General features: G+C 31.2%; 1 protein-coding gene across 2 annotated transcripts; it reads right to left on the bottom strand.

Annotated features, from left to right (window-relative positions):
- Positions 1–1,231: 1,231 nt before the first annotated feature.
- Positions 1,232–15,129, bottom strand: LOC117101268 (sushi, von Willebrand factor type A, EGF and pentraxin domain-containing protein 1-like). 2 transcript variants are annotated; one of them, XM_033241237.1, is made up of 10 exons: positions 15,017–15,129; positions 12,535–12,774; positions 10,035–10,361; positions 8,709–8,900; positions 7,999–8,190; positions 7,048–7,230; positions 6,035–6,217; positions 5,691–5,720; positions 4,448–4,532; positions 1,232–2,771 (listed from the first exon to the last, which is right to left on the bottom strand). In XM_033241237.1, the coding sequence occupies exons 1-10, from the start codon at positions 15,069–15,071 to the stop codon at positions 2,753–2,755; spliced, it is 1,506 nt and encodes a 501-aa protein (XP_033097128.1). In that variant the 5' UTR covers positions 15,072–15,129; the 3' UTR covers positions 1,232–2,752. The 2 variants fall into 2 exon arrangements, with proteins under 2 accessions (XP_033097128.1, XP_033097120.1); XM_033241229.1 differs by having other exon boundaries at positions 12,535–12,777; positions 15,017–15,093.
- Positions 15,130–17,365: the final 2,236 nt, after the last annotated feature.

Genomic DNA, 17,365 nt, shown 5'->3' on the forward strand with positions numbered 1-17,365 from the left:
ATATATATATATATGTATGTATGTATGTATGTATATAGTGTTCACACCGCGCCCAAACTGTCAGTACTGTACTCCTTCTGTCGTCTAATCTTCGGCTGAAGTGTCCTGCCCATGTCCATTATTTGTTTTTTCATTATTTCCATTATGTCTGTAACTTTCTGTAACTTTGGTTTGGTTCCTCGTCGATGTGTTATTTGTATGGTTTCTGAAAGTGATATTCAGCATGCTACGTTTCATATCGTGTTGTGCTGCTGCAAGTTTTTTTTAAAATATATTATTAATTAATTAGGAATTATTGACTTTATGATATGGATTACTTATGAATTATTTTATATATTATGAATTATTTATAATCTCGTTAATCAAATATGATATATAATTAATATTGAATAATATTGATTATATTTCATGAATATTAGAATTCATAATTATTATATATATGAATTATGAATTGTTGATTATATAATACATAATATGATACATAATTAGTTATTTATTCAGATAATTATGTATTATTACATTGATTATTAATTTCATAAATTTTGTTAATTTTTGTTTGCGCCTTAAAATTGCTGGGGAACGGTGGGTGGTGCTTGGTTTTATCTGCATTGTTTTTGTGTGTGTGTTTTTTTGTTTGTTTTTTTTTGGGGGGGGGGTTTCACTTTCCAGATTTCTTCTGTTAGAGGTATTTTATCGTCACAGTATATTAGTAATAGGCATAATACAAAAAAAAATCTAATCTTCAAGAAATAGCGCTATATAAATGATGTAATGTATGTATGTTCTTACACTATTTATTGATAATTAATTACGGTATATGATGAATAGAGGAATTTATTATTGATAAACAAATAAACTATTTTTATATCTCGACCCACTCGAGATGTTTACATCTGTCAGCATTTTTATGCCGACAATATTTTGAAAGTGCCATGAGTCCCACGAGTAAACTGTTAATGTTATTTGAACGGTTCAGCTGTAGGCCTAGCAGTGTTTGCTGAATAAAGCTCACTCATCGAAATGTAACTGATTCTGTCCTGTGATATCGTTATTATTATCGTCATTATCATCGTCATCCTCATCATCATCTTCAAGGTCTTAATCATCATCCTCCTGTTCATCGTCATTTTCATCACGATAATAATTTCGGTACGTCATTCTATCAATTCAGCGATGGCTAGTGAGGACGCACTCCAACCTATTAACGATAAGTAAATTCTGGATATAGCCATTTCATGTTTGATTTTTTTTTATCTCATGTTTATTTTGCCCTCTATTTTTTGATGACGTATACAATATGGCATCTATGTTCTCTATTTAGTTGTGATCACCGTTTAGCTGCGTAATTATTGTTATTTCTTATGTTTGCAAGCGCTAACTTCAAGATTTAAAAAATGAATATAATTACTTTACACAAATAATTATATTTACTATAATAATCAATTCAATTGATTATTTAATTATGAATGTATTAATGAATTATGAATAACTATGAAGAAATAAACCGATTTATATAAATTTTTCAATTACTATATTGAATAATAGTTTTATGAACCTATTATTACATTTTTTTCGTGTTAACTTTGATGGGATTGGGGGCGAGTTTCCCTACATGAGCAAAGTGGGCGTGGTCGGGCGCCGCTCAAAATGTTTCGAAAGTGGACCAGGGCGAAGAACCCGAAAAATATGAAAATTTAGGTGTTTAAAAGTTGTATTTAATCAATTTTATAGATAGTCTAATAATATGTCAAAAATACATATAATTTTATTTCTCCCCGACTCATTGTGGGTTTTCTCCACCGGCGGGGCGGGGAGGAGGAGGGGAAGCTCTCCCGAAGCAACCTCCCCGACTGACGCCAACCCTGCAATTCTGTAAAGTAAAAGTAGCAGTTTTGAGATTAGTTGCGATATTTATTGAATTGAATAATATAATATCATACTAAAAAGAAATAAGGTGAGTCTCCAGCTTGGTCTCTACAGACAAAAGGAACTTAAAATTTATGATCAAAAACATGTTACGATGTTTAACTTCGTATATTAATTCCAGCATAAATCCGCTAAAGATTCTAGTTTTGTGTTGTTAAAGCTATTTTTATACTTGTAATTTAATTAATTAACCATTACTGTTGTTTTTCTGTGATAGTAGTTTTTTTTACAACTTTTGCTACTCATATTTTATTATTTTTCAAATTGATCAAAATTTTATCATATTTAATATTTATTTCAATTGGGATACAAAATTTTAAACAATTATGGTGTTTTGTCAGATTTATACAGTTTTTACTATGAAAGTCTCTAAACAATTTCCCATTAAATTTTTATTATGAAAATAGTCCCTAATATAAAAGCAAATTATATTTCTGTTAGAAAACAATGAGATTTTTTTTTTGTGATTTTTTTACATTAAAAGCTAAAAAATTATATTGTTGTATTCCATCATATTAGGGCAACAGAGACTGACATCATGAGGCTATTTATTTGTTATTAATTTTATGGCCAATTTTGCAAAGTAGTAGTGTGTTCACCAATGTAAGATTATTTAAGCAACGAAAAGCTTCCTTTAGTATAGCGCAGGAAAATCAACAACTCAGTGTTTAGTGAGCCCGAAGGACAGTAACAGTCTCCTACTAATGCGATGTCTACAGTCAACTCCACATTGGAGGGCTTTGTTGCTGCTGGTCTCAGCCATTCACTGATGGAAATAGTCATCTCCAGGTCAGTACTATTACAAATAGGTTCCGCCTTAGTTATCCTACGAAGAACTGGACGAACTAATAAAAGAATAAAAAAATCAAGAATTTCAAATCAGAGTCATATGATTAGCCAATTGTTTGTAATCACTAAAATAATAATATTAATAATTATAATTATACTATCATATATTCTATAATATATATTTTCTATAATATATAATATGTACTTTAATATATATATATTATATATATTAGGCCTATATAATATATATATAGCAAACTTGATTTGAATATTATTTAATATATATATATATATATATATATATATATATATGTATATATATAATTCAAATGAGCTATGCTGCGCAAAACCGTGAACACAATATATACAAATATATAAATAATAATACCAGTGCTTAAAATAGGAACGTGATGTTATAATCGTATCAAGCATAGCCCTTCAACGAAAAGTTCCTTTTTAGTTCAGTTATATGAAAAAATGTCTCTGGCGGGATTCCAACATGCGACCTCTCATATCCATTGAGATCCATAGAATATACGTGCAGATTTAACCCCAGGCACTTTCTCTCATACAACTGACTAAAACGCTCACACATAGTGGAGCTACAGATAAGCTAGAAACATATACGGTATTAAAAATAAACTCTGAACAATCTTGCGGTAATGCTATAACTATATATAAATTTTGAACATTAAAGAAAGGAATCTGCGAGTAGGAAGAAAAGGTTGCCTCAACCGTGATTGGAATCAGAGACCTTCTGCTGTCTATATAAAGACGCCTACCTCCAGATCTTAACCAACTGGGTCATTGAGGCTTTGTTGGGATTTCAAATCACATTAGAGCAACTAATTCTTCGCACTCTTGCGCATGTGTAGTTGGACATCACTAGTCTTTGATACATGGCAAATAACAGAGATCAATATATATACCTCCATCAATACCCTTTCTTATAAGCATTTGGCAACAATAGGCCTATAGGATCTCCGAGTATCTAACTTTTTTGTTAAATAATAGATAAACTCTAAACAATATTGCGGTAATGTTTTGATTAAGCTGTATGATTTATTGTAATTTCACTGTTCCCTGATAATACATATATGTATATATACACAAGTTTTTACAAACGTTTACGCAGTGGTTTTTTTTTTAAAGAACTTAGTAACAATATGAAGCGGAACGGTCCCTTTTATACATCATTGCATTATCATTGCCAGTAGTGAATGTACCTTAGGTTTAATGAAAGAGAAACAAATATATTTCTGATATCTTAAATTTAATATAAGTTATGCTGTCTTCGGGCCTGGACATAAAGTATGTGGGCATATTTCAAACCCATTATTACAAACTTTGTCAAACATTTTGGATCAGTAACATTTACATTATCATCAGTTGCGTGACAGAGAGGCCTGATGCCCCTGGCTAGGTCTTTTTAGCGCCTTTCTAATATAGAGCCTAGAGGTCATGTATAGGGCCACAGTGGGATACGAGCGAAATTTTAAGGGCGTATTTAATGTTTTCTTCACCTTCTGCTTATTAATTAACCCACTTGGTCGATTTGGGGCCCATTGTCTTAAAAAAATTGTTAATTAATTATAGGCCCGGCCCCTAGGTGTGAAGAACTCATAACTGTTACGCCACTGATTATTATTTCAAAAACTTTCTAATCAGTTGACAAACACAAGTGTAGGTATACATTGCATAAATTAGAACAATAGAAAATAGGGTAACATACCTTTCCTCGATTTTAATCTCCGTTTCTCCCGAAGATTGTGGGCTTTCATCAGGTTTGTTGCTTTCATCATCGGAAGAAGAAAATGCTGCAACAAAAAATAAACATTGCTTAAAAATTGAATCAGCAAAACAAAACAAATTGCTGTCGATATATAGGCCTATCTCCCTGGATATATTGTGTATGTTAGGCATATGGATATACAGTGTCGTATCTAGAAGGTGCCACCCCCACCCAAAATTCCTCGGTTCCCTCACCCAGTACCTCTGTCCCCATACCCTAGTCGCCCCCGCCCCAAAATAAATCACGCTTAAGTAGTTAAAAATCACCTCAAATCACCATATTGTTCTAGCTAGCGTCCCTCACCTAATCATCGAGCCCTAATAATAATGGAAAATGTACCCTATGATATGAGAATATTTGCCATTTCCTTTTATTCTGCCAAGTACCCTAATACATATCATTATACCGGTACGCACTGACGAAATTTCGAAATTGCAAGGAGAATTACATGACAACTTAGAATTATAAGACATTTATTAATGCAAACAATGACTTAAAAATATATACTTTTTGGGCTGTTCATAATTCTTAGCAGAAAATATTAAAATATCTTCGACAAGTTGTGCAAAAGATATACATAAAAAAAACCCGAAAGCTCCGCAGTGAGTTGCTGAATTGTAATAATTTGTCTTTAAGTTTTGTGTTTCGGATGCACCCACCATTGATTCTCAAAGTGTGTCACTGCTATAAAGGTGTAAGTCCAAATAATTAGTACTATATTATTATCAGATAAACATCACGACAACGGAACAAACCATTTCATGGTATTAATCCTACTGATTAATGATTTTTTTTTATTTCCGCTACCTGTACTTGGGCTGTAATAATTATTAATGGTTTTTTTTTTAGTTAGGCTTTTTTATACGTTATTGAAGATTTATTTTGAATATTATTATTGATTTATTATATTTTTGATATATTTATTTACGTATATTTGTAATTCCTATATCCCTTTTCTTGACTTTGTGTATATTTTCTTTGTGGTTCTGTTCTGGAGGTAAATCCGACCTCAAAATAACTCCTGAAGGGAGAGATTAACAGGATCAAAATAAGTATATTATAAAAGATAAGACTTAGGCCCATATCCATAGAGGAAATTCTCTATAGTAAAACAGACATCAAATAGAAAACTGGAAATTTGAATTTGAACTACTGTCTGCATGTAAAAATGAACTAAACTTACAATTCAAATTTAGTAACCCTTCTTCAGAATCTGAAAAAAAGAGGATTTTTCTTACCAAACTAATAAAAGTAGATATTTTTCTTAACTTTTTTACAGATACTTCATTTTCTAATTACATTAGGTCTATTTAAACCTAGAGACTAGATATAATAATTATTTAGTAATATTATATTTCATTAAATTTCATTAGATTTAAATATTTACAAAATTACATTAATTATAATTACTAAATTAATTTTATAAATTATATAAGTAATAAGTAATGTATGGTCCTCCACCAGACTGTTATCATATAATAAATCATAAGTTATGGTATATTATAAATATCATATATACATACTTACCAACACACCCTACTGGGAAGTCTTTATCCCACTCTTCATTTTCACATGTTACTACGAGTTCCACGTCTGATGTAGTGGGTATATAGTAACCGTCATCACAAATGTATAATAATGTATTGCCTTGCCTTCTGACAATACCATTCCATAATGTTAATGGAGGAGGTGGACATGTTGGTTCTTTACCTGATAAGCAAACATGAAAATGAAGTGAGTTATAACTACCATGTGTATAATAATTTAATGCAGTGGGACTTGATTAAGTGCAAAAAAGAAAATAAGTATTTCAAGTACCGTAAACCCTCAAATAGAAGCTCAATGGATTTAATCGAGAACAAGCCGACCTCAAAAAATGCCCTTCTTTAATCTGCAAAAGTAATCTCGAAAAGAAACTTATCTTGAAAAGAAGCCAAATGCCGTATAGTAGCAATTCCAAATATTTACAGCATTCATTTGAAAAGAGACCCCCTATTTAGTTTGCAAAAGTAATCTCGAAAGGAAGCCCACTTAGAAAAAAAATCCCATCTCGAAAAGAAGGAAATTCAATATTCCTAAAAAACAAAGAAGCCCAGCTTCTATTCAAGGTTTTACGGTACCCTGCCTATACAACTCCTATTGTAACCATGCAACTAATGATGAAATCTAGTGTGTACAAACTGCAGAGGTATTCTTTCATCCCAACACACTTCTTTTCTCTTTGTATAGATCAGTGGTTGGGACCACTATCTCTACTGATCATTTTCTAATTTGGCGCATAATATTATTTTTATTATCGTTATTAAAATAGTTGAAAAGAACTTGGAATGGACCTTTCCGGCATGACAATCAAACTTACTAACTGACAGTGTTCTACAGCGCTACATTTTTTTACGCTATCGTTTTACGGGACCATAGCAACAATATCCAAGGAGCGTGTCTTAGTGGAAAGGTCGGCTGTTGTACACATCAGTAGTAAAAGTTCTAGTAAAAAGTACTGTTATTACTGATCAGACATTAGCTTATATTGTCCTACATACATGATGATGGGAATGGATGATCCCATTTTCCATCAACGCAACGAATGGTGGTCCTGGTATCGTTAGTTCCTGTGACAAAGGCGTCTTTATTACAGATTATTGTCACGGATGTTCCATTTGTGTCATCTTTCATTACAATAAAGCCATTTGCAATGTTTACAGGCACATTTTCACATTTAGTTGCTATAAAAATAAATTAAGTACAATGTTTATAAAAGGGAGATTATGTAAATACAAAGAATACGTATTATTACTATTATTAATATTATTATTAATATTATTATTATTATTATTATTATTATTATTATTATTATTATATTTTTATCATTTTTGTTTATATAAAATCTGTATATTTTTAATTTCTGCCACTGCCGTGTTTATTGTCGCATTCATTGGCACCTTGTACCTACAGCTGTGCCTTGTAAGCAATACCGTAGCCAGGATTTTCAAAGAGTGCGGGACAATATCAGGGTGACCCACTTTATGCGTAAATTCAAATAATGTGGACCTATTTTACGCAGAAATATGAAAAATCTGGACTCATTTTTTTTAAAAGTTTACACATTTTAAAGTTTACTCATTTATGCATAAAACTGCATAATTTAGACCGATTTTTAAAAATGTGGACCCATTCTTTATGGACCCATTAGAAAAATTGTGTGGGACTGTCCCAACTGTCCCAATACGGCATTGCTTGTAACATAGTAATGAAATAAATACAAATATGAGTATGAATGTTCTAATTATTCAATCAATTCAAAACATACGTTTTGTCCATTTGTAAACAAACTGACAGAAAATATGAAATGCACCGTCATTGTTATCATCAGAAACTCATCCACTTTAATGCTTTGATATTGCTGAAATGTACAGCATTTACACAATTAGATGAAGACAAATCAAGTGCAATATTACGGTTTTTTTACATTGTCCTGTCTTCGGATTACTTACTATTTTTACAATCCGAAGGTAAAGCTGGCACCCATTCTCCGTCTGTGCATACGCTTTTAAGCTTTCCTTCCTCCGTGCCTGGTATATGAAAACCAGTTTCACAGTAAATTCCAATTTCTGTATCCATGGCATTTCCACTTCCTATTACAATCCCATGGTCAATGTCCAATGGTGGACTTTCACACGACAAAGCTGCGAAACGTAAGTACAGTAGTTAAAACTGAATTTACAGGGACTCCAGCGATAAAACTAACATCTAGTTTAAAACAATCTAGTGATGTAAAGCTGGATTTCCATACAATCGCTACACGTTATCGCCTACAGATTTCAGTGTTGCTGATTGGTCGGTCGAATAATTACGCTAGGCTAAAGTTCGCTTGTTCGCATTTTTCCGCTTTGCAACAAAAAGTAGAAACAGGTCTAACTACTGATTTCGCTGAAGCAAAACACTCCGTTAGCAATGTGAATGTGCATGAACCAACGCGTTTGATTTGCGCAAATAAATAGTTGAACATTTTAAACAAATTACACGTAGTATAGCAATAATACTTTGGTTGCCTATTTAATATTATTTTGCAAAGGATAGTTTTAAACAAATTGGTGATCCGCTTCTCGTAGTAATTATGATTATCATTATAATGACTGTATATAAATCAAATTGATATAGGTAGGCCCTATGTTGTTTAATAAAACTGTAAATGTATACTTACACATACAATGCGGAAATTCAAAATCCCAAAGTCCATCATAAAGACATTTTAGCTTAGTCTCACCTATCAGGCTGTATTGTTGGGGGCAAAAATATGTCAACTCTGCATTCAGTGGAAACTTGATACCATCAGCGATTTTTGAATAAATAAAATGTTCAATATTAGAAGTCGGTGGAGGTGAGCAGTAAATAGCTGAAATACGAAACACCGCACATCTTAAAATAATTCCTAAAAAAACATTGGCTTATACACAAACTAACATTTTGGACGATGTATACTTAATAATTATATATAAGTGTTATATAAATGCTTACGGTATATTATCATTATTATTTTTAACTTTTTATAAAAGTGAACATAATATTAATGAAGAATAATTTTCATATCAAAAGTTAGCTAAAAGGATCTGCTAGATAATCATGTCTCATTGTATAGCAAATCAAACTCATTTCATATTGATTATATTTATTTTTAATTTTGTTCCTTTCAGCATATATACGATGACAGGAAGCATGGTACTAAAGGGGAGAAAGAAAGAAACTCATCTTTCAGAATAAAATATAGGAGTGTATAGAAAATTAAGAAGGTTCATGTGAATTTAGGCACCACTTACTTTTAGATAATATTTTTAATGCATACCAGAATATTGAAATTTGTAACATATTTGATAACCATTGTAAAACATGTTTAACAAAATCAATGACTGAAAGAACTGAACTAATGAAAAACATTACCACCAATATTTAAATTTTATGTTATTTACTATACTTATAAACTTATATTTGTTGTCATTTTTATTTATTTATTTACTTTATATTCTTTAATTGAATTCTATATTTTTTTTTCTTTCTCAATATCTTTTTTTGTAAATTAAGTTATTCCTTAATTACTACAGAATAATGAGAGTAACATTTCTTTTGCTTGTCCAGTATTTTTTCTTTACTCATTTATCTTTTCAATAATCAATTTTTATATATTGTCAGTTGTTGTTTTGTAACTGTTGTACGGGTCGAACCTCCCCTGCGCGAGAGTGTTCCTCTGTTATAAAAGAGAGAACCAATAGATCTTATCTTATCTAAGTATATAAAATAATAATATAATAGTGATCAGTATTGTCCAAATACAGTGTATTGGTTCAGTAAATTACACACATCGCGATCTGTGTTAAAATGTCCCCTCATTATAGCTATGTCCATGAAGATGACCCTTTAACTTTAACTTTACGTGTATACAGTGCATAATGGTTTGTTCAACTACGTTATGCTAAATAACATTGCAGTACACTCTGATTATTTTGAAATAGGAGTCGATGTATGTAATACTTACGATCAACCACCCGAACCTCCACTTTTATAGGCGGGGCGTCTTGGTTGTCTTTATCCCAGCAGGTGTAGATTCCAGAATGTTCAAGTGAGTCAATTACATAATATATCTTCTTTGAACCAATCAATATTCTATCTCCATGAACCTGTAGTTGAGTGCTACCAGTAAAAGGCTCAAAACGAAGCTCAGCGTCATCTTTGACTCCACATTCAACTTTTAGTTTTGCGCCCTCCTCAATATTCATGATATAGGAACTGTTCGGTGCAACTTGACGTGGGAGCGTTTTGTACTTTCCATATTTAACAAATCGAATTCTATTGTCTAACCAATCTGGTAAATCAAATTGAAGGCAATGACTTGATAAAAAGTAAGAGTATCTGATATAATTCATGATGAATTCTTTCATTCTTTCATTTGTTTATTCATTCGTTCATTCATACATAGGCCTACATTCAGTCATCCATTCACTCATTCAGTAATTTTCTAAATCAACATACAAAGGAATTCGTTCTAACCATAGCCTCTCTTTCCCTAGGCCGCACCTAGGCTAGATTATTAAAGAAACTATACTAAATTGAACAATAAATGATTAATTGAATGAGAAGTTGACAAAGAGATTAATATAGATTAAAAGCCAAAAAAGTGAGCACAATTAATCGTGCAACCTATGTCTCACATTTTGATGTATGATTTGCGTTTGACCAATTTTGATGTCATTTTCCGTATTTTTTTAGTTGCCAATATGCTGTTTTGTTTTTTCATATTATAGGCCTATCATATTTCTATTTTTTGTTAATTGCAATGTAGGCCTGGCCCTGGAATATTGAATGAATATACCTCACCAATGTAAGTCATAATCAAGCTATTATATTTTTTTTCAAGAATGGTTTAAACAAAATATATGCAAAAGTGTCAAATTGTGCACAACAGATACACAATTATTTAACCGTGACGACTAATGTCCTTGTCCTTCCCATGATTTCGACAATGATTCAATTTTTTGTTGTAGTATTTGTAGTGTCTTGTTACTTCTTGTTACCCGTGTACAAAGAAAACGTTACAAAAGTGTATTGTTACCAACATTCATTATTTATATTTCTGGTGGTACCAGGCTTAAAGTCTGTAATTTGCTTATATGAAATCTCTAGATATGAATGCATAAACCTATTCTATGCTATTCTTATTTGTAATAAATGCATTGGGCCTATGTGAACAAAATGGAATTGAATTGAACTAGCAGTGCAGATTCGAACGATATAGGCTTATAGTCAATCTGTACGCCGACATACCCCTCTATCTTACGAGTACAGATGTATTGTAAAATGTGAACTAAGCATATCACGTAGTAACTTCAAATTTAACTTGTATCATATTATTTGGGTGACGTAATAGACCTGTTCAATCATTTGGCGCGCACATAGACGCGACGGTGTTCGCTCCTTCTATTTGGTTATAACAACCTGCATAGTTTCATTTCATTTATTTTGTCTCAATAAAATACACAAAAACAAAAGCCGGTTAGAATACAAAATAATATAAGCATAACACATCAGAAACAGGACGAGTCAGGATTACTAAAATTGGACCAAATCACTATCTAGTGGGTTTCCTGGTGCACTATTCCGATTACACAATAAAATGTACAATTAATAAAATTTAAAATCTGTAACATTAAAAAACCAATAAAAATTTGCCTGAATAATAGATATGAAATAAGTATAGAACTTATTGGAAATATAATAAATCCCTAGTTTTTACAGGTAGGGTACGGTTCCTCTCAAGAGCGTGGGGAAAAAAGATGAAACACAGAATATTTTAAAAGAATTTGTTCTAGCATATGGGTGTATTTCGATGTATGTTTGTACATGTGGGTGTATTTAAGATGATCACCGTGGCTAGAGTTGATTGTTATATGCCATTAAAAGTATCCAAATTAACGAACTACTCTTATACGTAGGTTACATATCAAAAGCTCAGATAGGCCTATTATTGTCGTTGGCAAAAGATAAATGGAGTTAAATATTTTTGACGCAATAATAATCTCATGGCATTTTGAAAATAATTTAACACTGTTTTAAGATTAGCTGTACATTTTATTTCTTACAAGCATTCGTAAGCAAACTAATATTACGCCATGAAATATTATAATTCATAATTCATAATAACATTTTACTAAAAACTCAAAACGTAATGAGTCTGGTAGGCAAAAAAGGGAACATGTCCCTGTGAAAGTTACCTACCAGAGAAACAATAATAAGCATAATGGCGAAAACATAATAATAATAATAATAATAATAATAATAATAATAATAATAATAATAATAATAATAATAATAACAATAATATAATAATAATAATAATAATAAAGATAATAATAAAAAATAATCAGAGCAATAATAAAAATAATAATAATAAATGAGAGATTAACATCAATAACGATATAATTGTAGTGAATTAAATTATAATGATACAATTATGAAAAATAAGCAAAAGTGGAACTTACTACATGTAGCTGGGAACCCTGTCCAACTTCCATCCGTACAGACTCTTTCTCCTCCATTAATGAGTTGATATTTACCGATATCATAGCACCGCGTTATCAGTATGGTCCCAGAAGGGAACTTGGTGTCCAAATGAGCCACCCTGTCCAAGTCATATCGGTAGTTGACATTTACTACAGTGTTTACGTTGATCGTTGGCATTCCACAGTCTTCTTCGACAGTTATACTTGATGGAGTTGTATCTGCTTGTTTTATTGACACAAAACATTCAAAGGTTTCATTTTCAATATTTATAGTATAAGGAAAATATATATTTTTTCCCTTACTGTAGAGTCCATTTAGACACTAGAATCTAGATAAGTGATAAAATCTTTGTATTAGAGTAATTTTTAGTAGACTACGGGATACGTTGGGTCCTTTAACACTAACAGAGGCCTAATTCATGGAGTAGAAAAATGATTGAGTCAGTTAGGCTGTAGATTATATAATGATATTTACTGCATAGGTCATAAAGCTTTAGACTTGGAAAGCAATAGTTTATCTTTAGTCCATAGGATTTTCACCTCCTTCATTTCATTAAGAAACGCACTTCATCGTTATTCCTTATTTTAACATGAATAATGACAATATAATGGCAATAATGTTACTGCCATGTGAATGTATAATCGGTGCTTCACAGTGATGTTTTATGGTTTTATACTGATATGATTAGGAGTAAACTGCTCTAAATACTGTAGAAAGTTTATATTTCTTTTGATACTAAATTGTTAACTTGTTTAATTGTATTCACATACAATTAAAAACCATGGAATTAGTTAATTGATTAAAGGAACCTAATCTCAGGCGTTATATATCGTGGTATAAACGGAGGGTTAGCTTTCTGCTGTATGATTATGCCTGTTTGTTTAGTGAAGCATTCGCTGACTTTAAAGCTATTATTTTGTGTTCTTTAACACTTGATGTAGTATGAACTTAATGTTTATAAAAAGCTTTAATACATTCGTTATTATTATTATTATTATTTTCGATGTTAAATATTGTAGAACATGTTTCTTATTAGAATTTAGATATAGTTCATAGTTACCTTGACGTTTAATAGTACAGTTAATGTTGAAACTTTTACAAGCATTATCTTGACAAATGATTACCAACTGACCGAACGGAGGGTTATTGTATTGTAGTGTACTTGCGTTGCACTAAGATCAGCGATTAATTAGTCTGTATATTTAAGCTTTATGCACGATAGGCTTATTATTATTTAATACAGTTGATCATTGATTTAGAACATATCGCAATATACCCTGTATTAATTATTCAAGTTCTCAATACGTTTTAGTATTTTAACATTAACGGTTTTTTAACGTGTCCGATTTATCATATTTGATACTTTAATTCTGTTGCTTTAATAATTTGTTTTGATTCGATTATGATATGTTTAAACGTGTCATCATATTGAGAACACTGTCATTCTATCACATATTGTTGCCGAGTCATAATCTTCATTATCATCTGAGAAAACTAATCAATAGTTTTCCCTTTAAATCCATTTATACAGATACAAGAATTAAAGTTTGCTATCAAAGTTTTACAAGTCAAGCGAAGTCTGTATTATTTTAGTGTGCAACAACGCGAACAAACGCCCCCACGGTAGATCGTATCCATCAACTGCAGAATAACCGTAACATTATTATTATTATTATTATTATTATTATTATTATTATTATTATTATTATTATTATTATTATTATATTATTATTATTATTCTTTAAATATTATTCAACTATTATTCTTAAGTTATTATTATTAGTTAATTCTTATTTAAATTTATCATTTAAGGCTTCAATATAAAGAGATATTCACACGTTGAGGTCCTAATTCCACTTCTTTTAATGTTTTTTTTTTATGTATCACTTTAGGCTTATACCTGTCTCTTATACACATCTATATACTATGTTTAAATTTTATAATATAATAAATTTAATATTTAAAAAAAAAAAAACACTCGAATAAAAGCCCTGGGGCGTTTATTGTTGAGAGTGGCTTTTGAAGGAATGTTTATTCGAGGGAAGCGTTATTGTTTATTCGAGGGAGAAGTTTATTTTGTTTTGGTGTAGAATGGATACCGGTACGTAAAGCTCCAATAAACGCCCCTTAATTTCATTATCATAACTGTTTTATATTTCAACTCACATCGTTATTAAAGAACATCTACATGCAAGCACAAACCCGCATTCATCGTTCTTGAGTACTCCGTGTGCGGCTAGATACCGTTTATATTATTTATATGCTCACATGACCATTAGCAGTTTATATAACCAACACGAAGTTGATAACCAGTAGAAATTTAAAGAAATTTATTCAATTAAGTTCGACATTTTTTTGTTCTGGATCACATAGCATAATGTGCAATTTAACGCCCTGAAACAAAATCGTTAACCCATGGTGAATTAGCTGAATTGTAGTTAAAATAATTATACAACTTACCCATCACGACATAAGGGATAAATAGACATATCAATATGTAGATTAACCGACGCATTTTGCTTCCAAACGTCCTGAAGCTCCTGGGTCAAGTGAGAACTAGAGAACGATGTTTTATTATTATCCATAAATTCTTGAAGGAAATTATACCGGACATACAGTACACGTATTCTAACTGATCATAAGGTTTAACAATGTTAAGGAGTGTCTTTCACCTTCCGGATTTCAACTGCTAATGTTGGAATTAAGATTGTCTGAATGTTGAATACAGTTGATAAAAAAATATTGATGTTCATTTCCTTGTGCATTCATATGGAATATAAAAGAATGATATTAACAAGAAAAATGTATAAACTGATTAAATGTACTACTGTCATTGTGTTATAATCCTAGAAATTTGTAATCAACAACAGTTTTTGGGATGGGGGTTAACATTTATGCTCATAACTCATGATTTACTCAATGGATTTGTATGATGTTGGTATCAACATTTAGCCCATAGATTGGTCAGTCATTCATTACATTCTGAATTCTAAATTATAACAACCATGGCTAAAATGAGTGCCATCCCATATCTAAATTCTCAATTGAAATGAACTTATTTAGAAGCCCTTTAGCACAATATTTTATTTGCCGAGTTATTTGTCTATTTTTTACATGACCATTTTTTTGGGATTTTTTCCATTTATTTATAATCAATTTACACTCTTATTATTATTATTATTTTTTTTAATAGTTTGGGCATACAAAACATTATTTCAAAACATTAAATGAAAAAACATTTAAATAAGGGCGAAAAATAAAAGAAAAACCTACTGTCATAGCCAAGGAGAGACCAAATAGTAAATCCCGCCAGAATTTGTTTTCATACAACTGAAATAAAGAAACTTTTTGTCGATGAGCTATGCTTGATACGATTATTACAACATGTTGTTATTTGAGCACAGTATAATATTGTGTTTAGAGTATATCTCTTCTCGTGTAATATTCTTATATAATAAAACATCTTCGGAGATCTTGTCTTATTGTTGATGCTTAAGAAGCGGGCGTCTTTATTTTAAACTGTTGGGTTGTTTGGTCTCAAATATTTCATTATGTACTTCATTTCATTCGTATGCTTTTTAATACAGGAATTCGTTATATATACAATATTGACCAAAGGGCGCGCGTCTGTGGGCCTCTCGGGGACCTTAACTTGAAAATTGTTGGACCTTTCCTCCCGTTGGCAATACATGTTACTCCTCTTTGTTTTTAGATGCGTTGTTGAACTTGCTCCTTCGCTAGTCCATGACTCATTTTGCAAGAAATTGAAGTAACCTCTTGGACTTTTTTCTTGTCTATTACACTGTGGATTTTGTAAGGTTTTATGTGAGAGGGCTCCCCTGAAAATCAGCCATGCTGAGCGGAACTTCCTGGTCAAATATTAATAAAGAAAGAAAGTGTATCACATTGATCTCTGTTAGTTTACGGGTGTGCTTCGAATACTAGTATTGTATCCGCATACTGTAGATTGTGAAATCAATTTCTTCAAATCGGATTAGAACTTCCAAACATGGAGGAATAAAACTATTTTATTCCTCCATGTTTCAACAACGCCCAATGGCTCAGTTGGTTTAGGTGTTCGAGCAATGTGATTATTATTCATTCGATTGAACTCTTATTTGAATAGTATTTACTATTTCCAAACTTCATGTTCCATTTCGAGTTCTGTTATTATTTATCCATTAGTTTATGTAGGCCTATATATATAGGCCTATGTATATATATGTATATATGTATTTATATATATATATGTATATATGTATGTATATGTGCACGTATCTATGTATGTATATATATATATATATATATATATATATATATATTTATATACATACATATATATATATATATATATAATTATATACATACATATATATAAATGCAAATGGGAAAAACCCATAAAACAGCAAACGGCCATATAATGCAAAACAATTTAAAATTAAAATTAAAACGGAACAGTAGAGAAAATCCGATCATAATGACAAAATAAACTAAGCATCCACTGGAAGAAATCCCAATATCTGCAGACGGATCCGTTTCGGCCTTCCAGGCCTCATCAGTGCAGCTAGGGTACAGACCCAAACGAAACGTTCGACCAGCTTAGGTAGGGCCCAAACTAGTTCCACAACCACTAATGATTACAGAGCCAAACCAAGGCAATATATATACACAGCCCAGGTGTGAATGCAAATAGTGGAATACAAGCTATGCGGCTCTGTTCCAGTAGATACAGAGAATATTTTGTCATTCTTAACGCGTCCTACAAAATTCTTACGAGACAGCACTAAAATTAAAATTGTAAAATTGTGA

The sequence above is a fragment of the Anneissia japonica genome, unplaced genomic scaffold (genome assembly GCF_011630105.1).
Source record: "Anneissia japonica isolate Jap-2015-1 unplaced genomic scaffold, ASM1163010v1 scaffold1005_len2656397_cov198, whole genome shotgun sequence".
NCBI lineage: Eukaryota > Metazoa > Echinodermata > Crinoidea > Comatulida > Comatulidae > Anneissia > Anneissia japonica.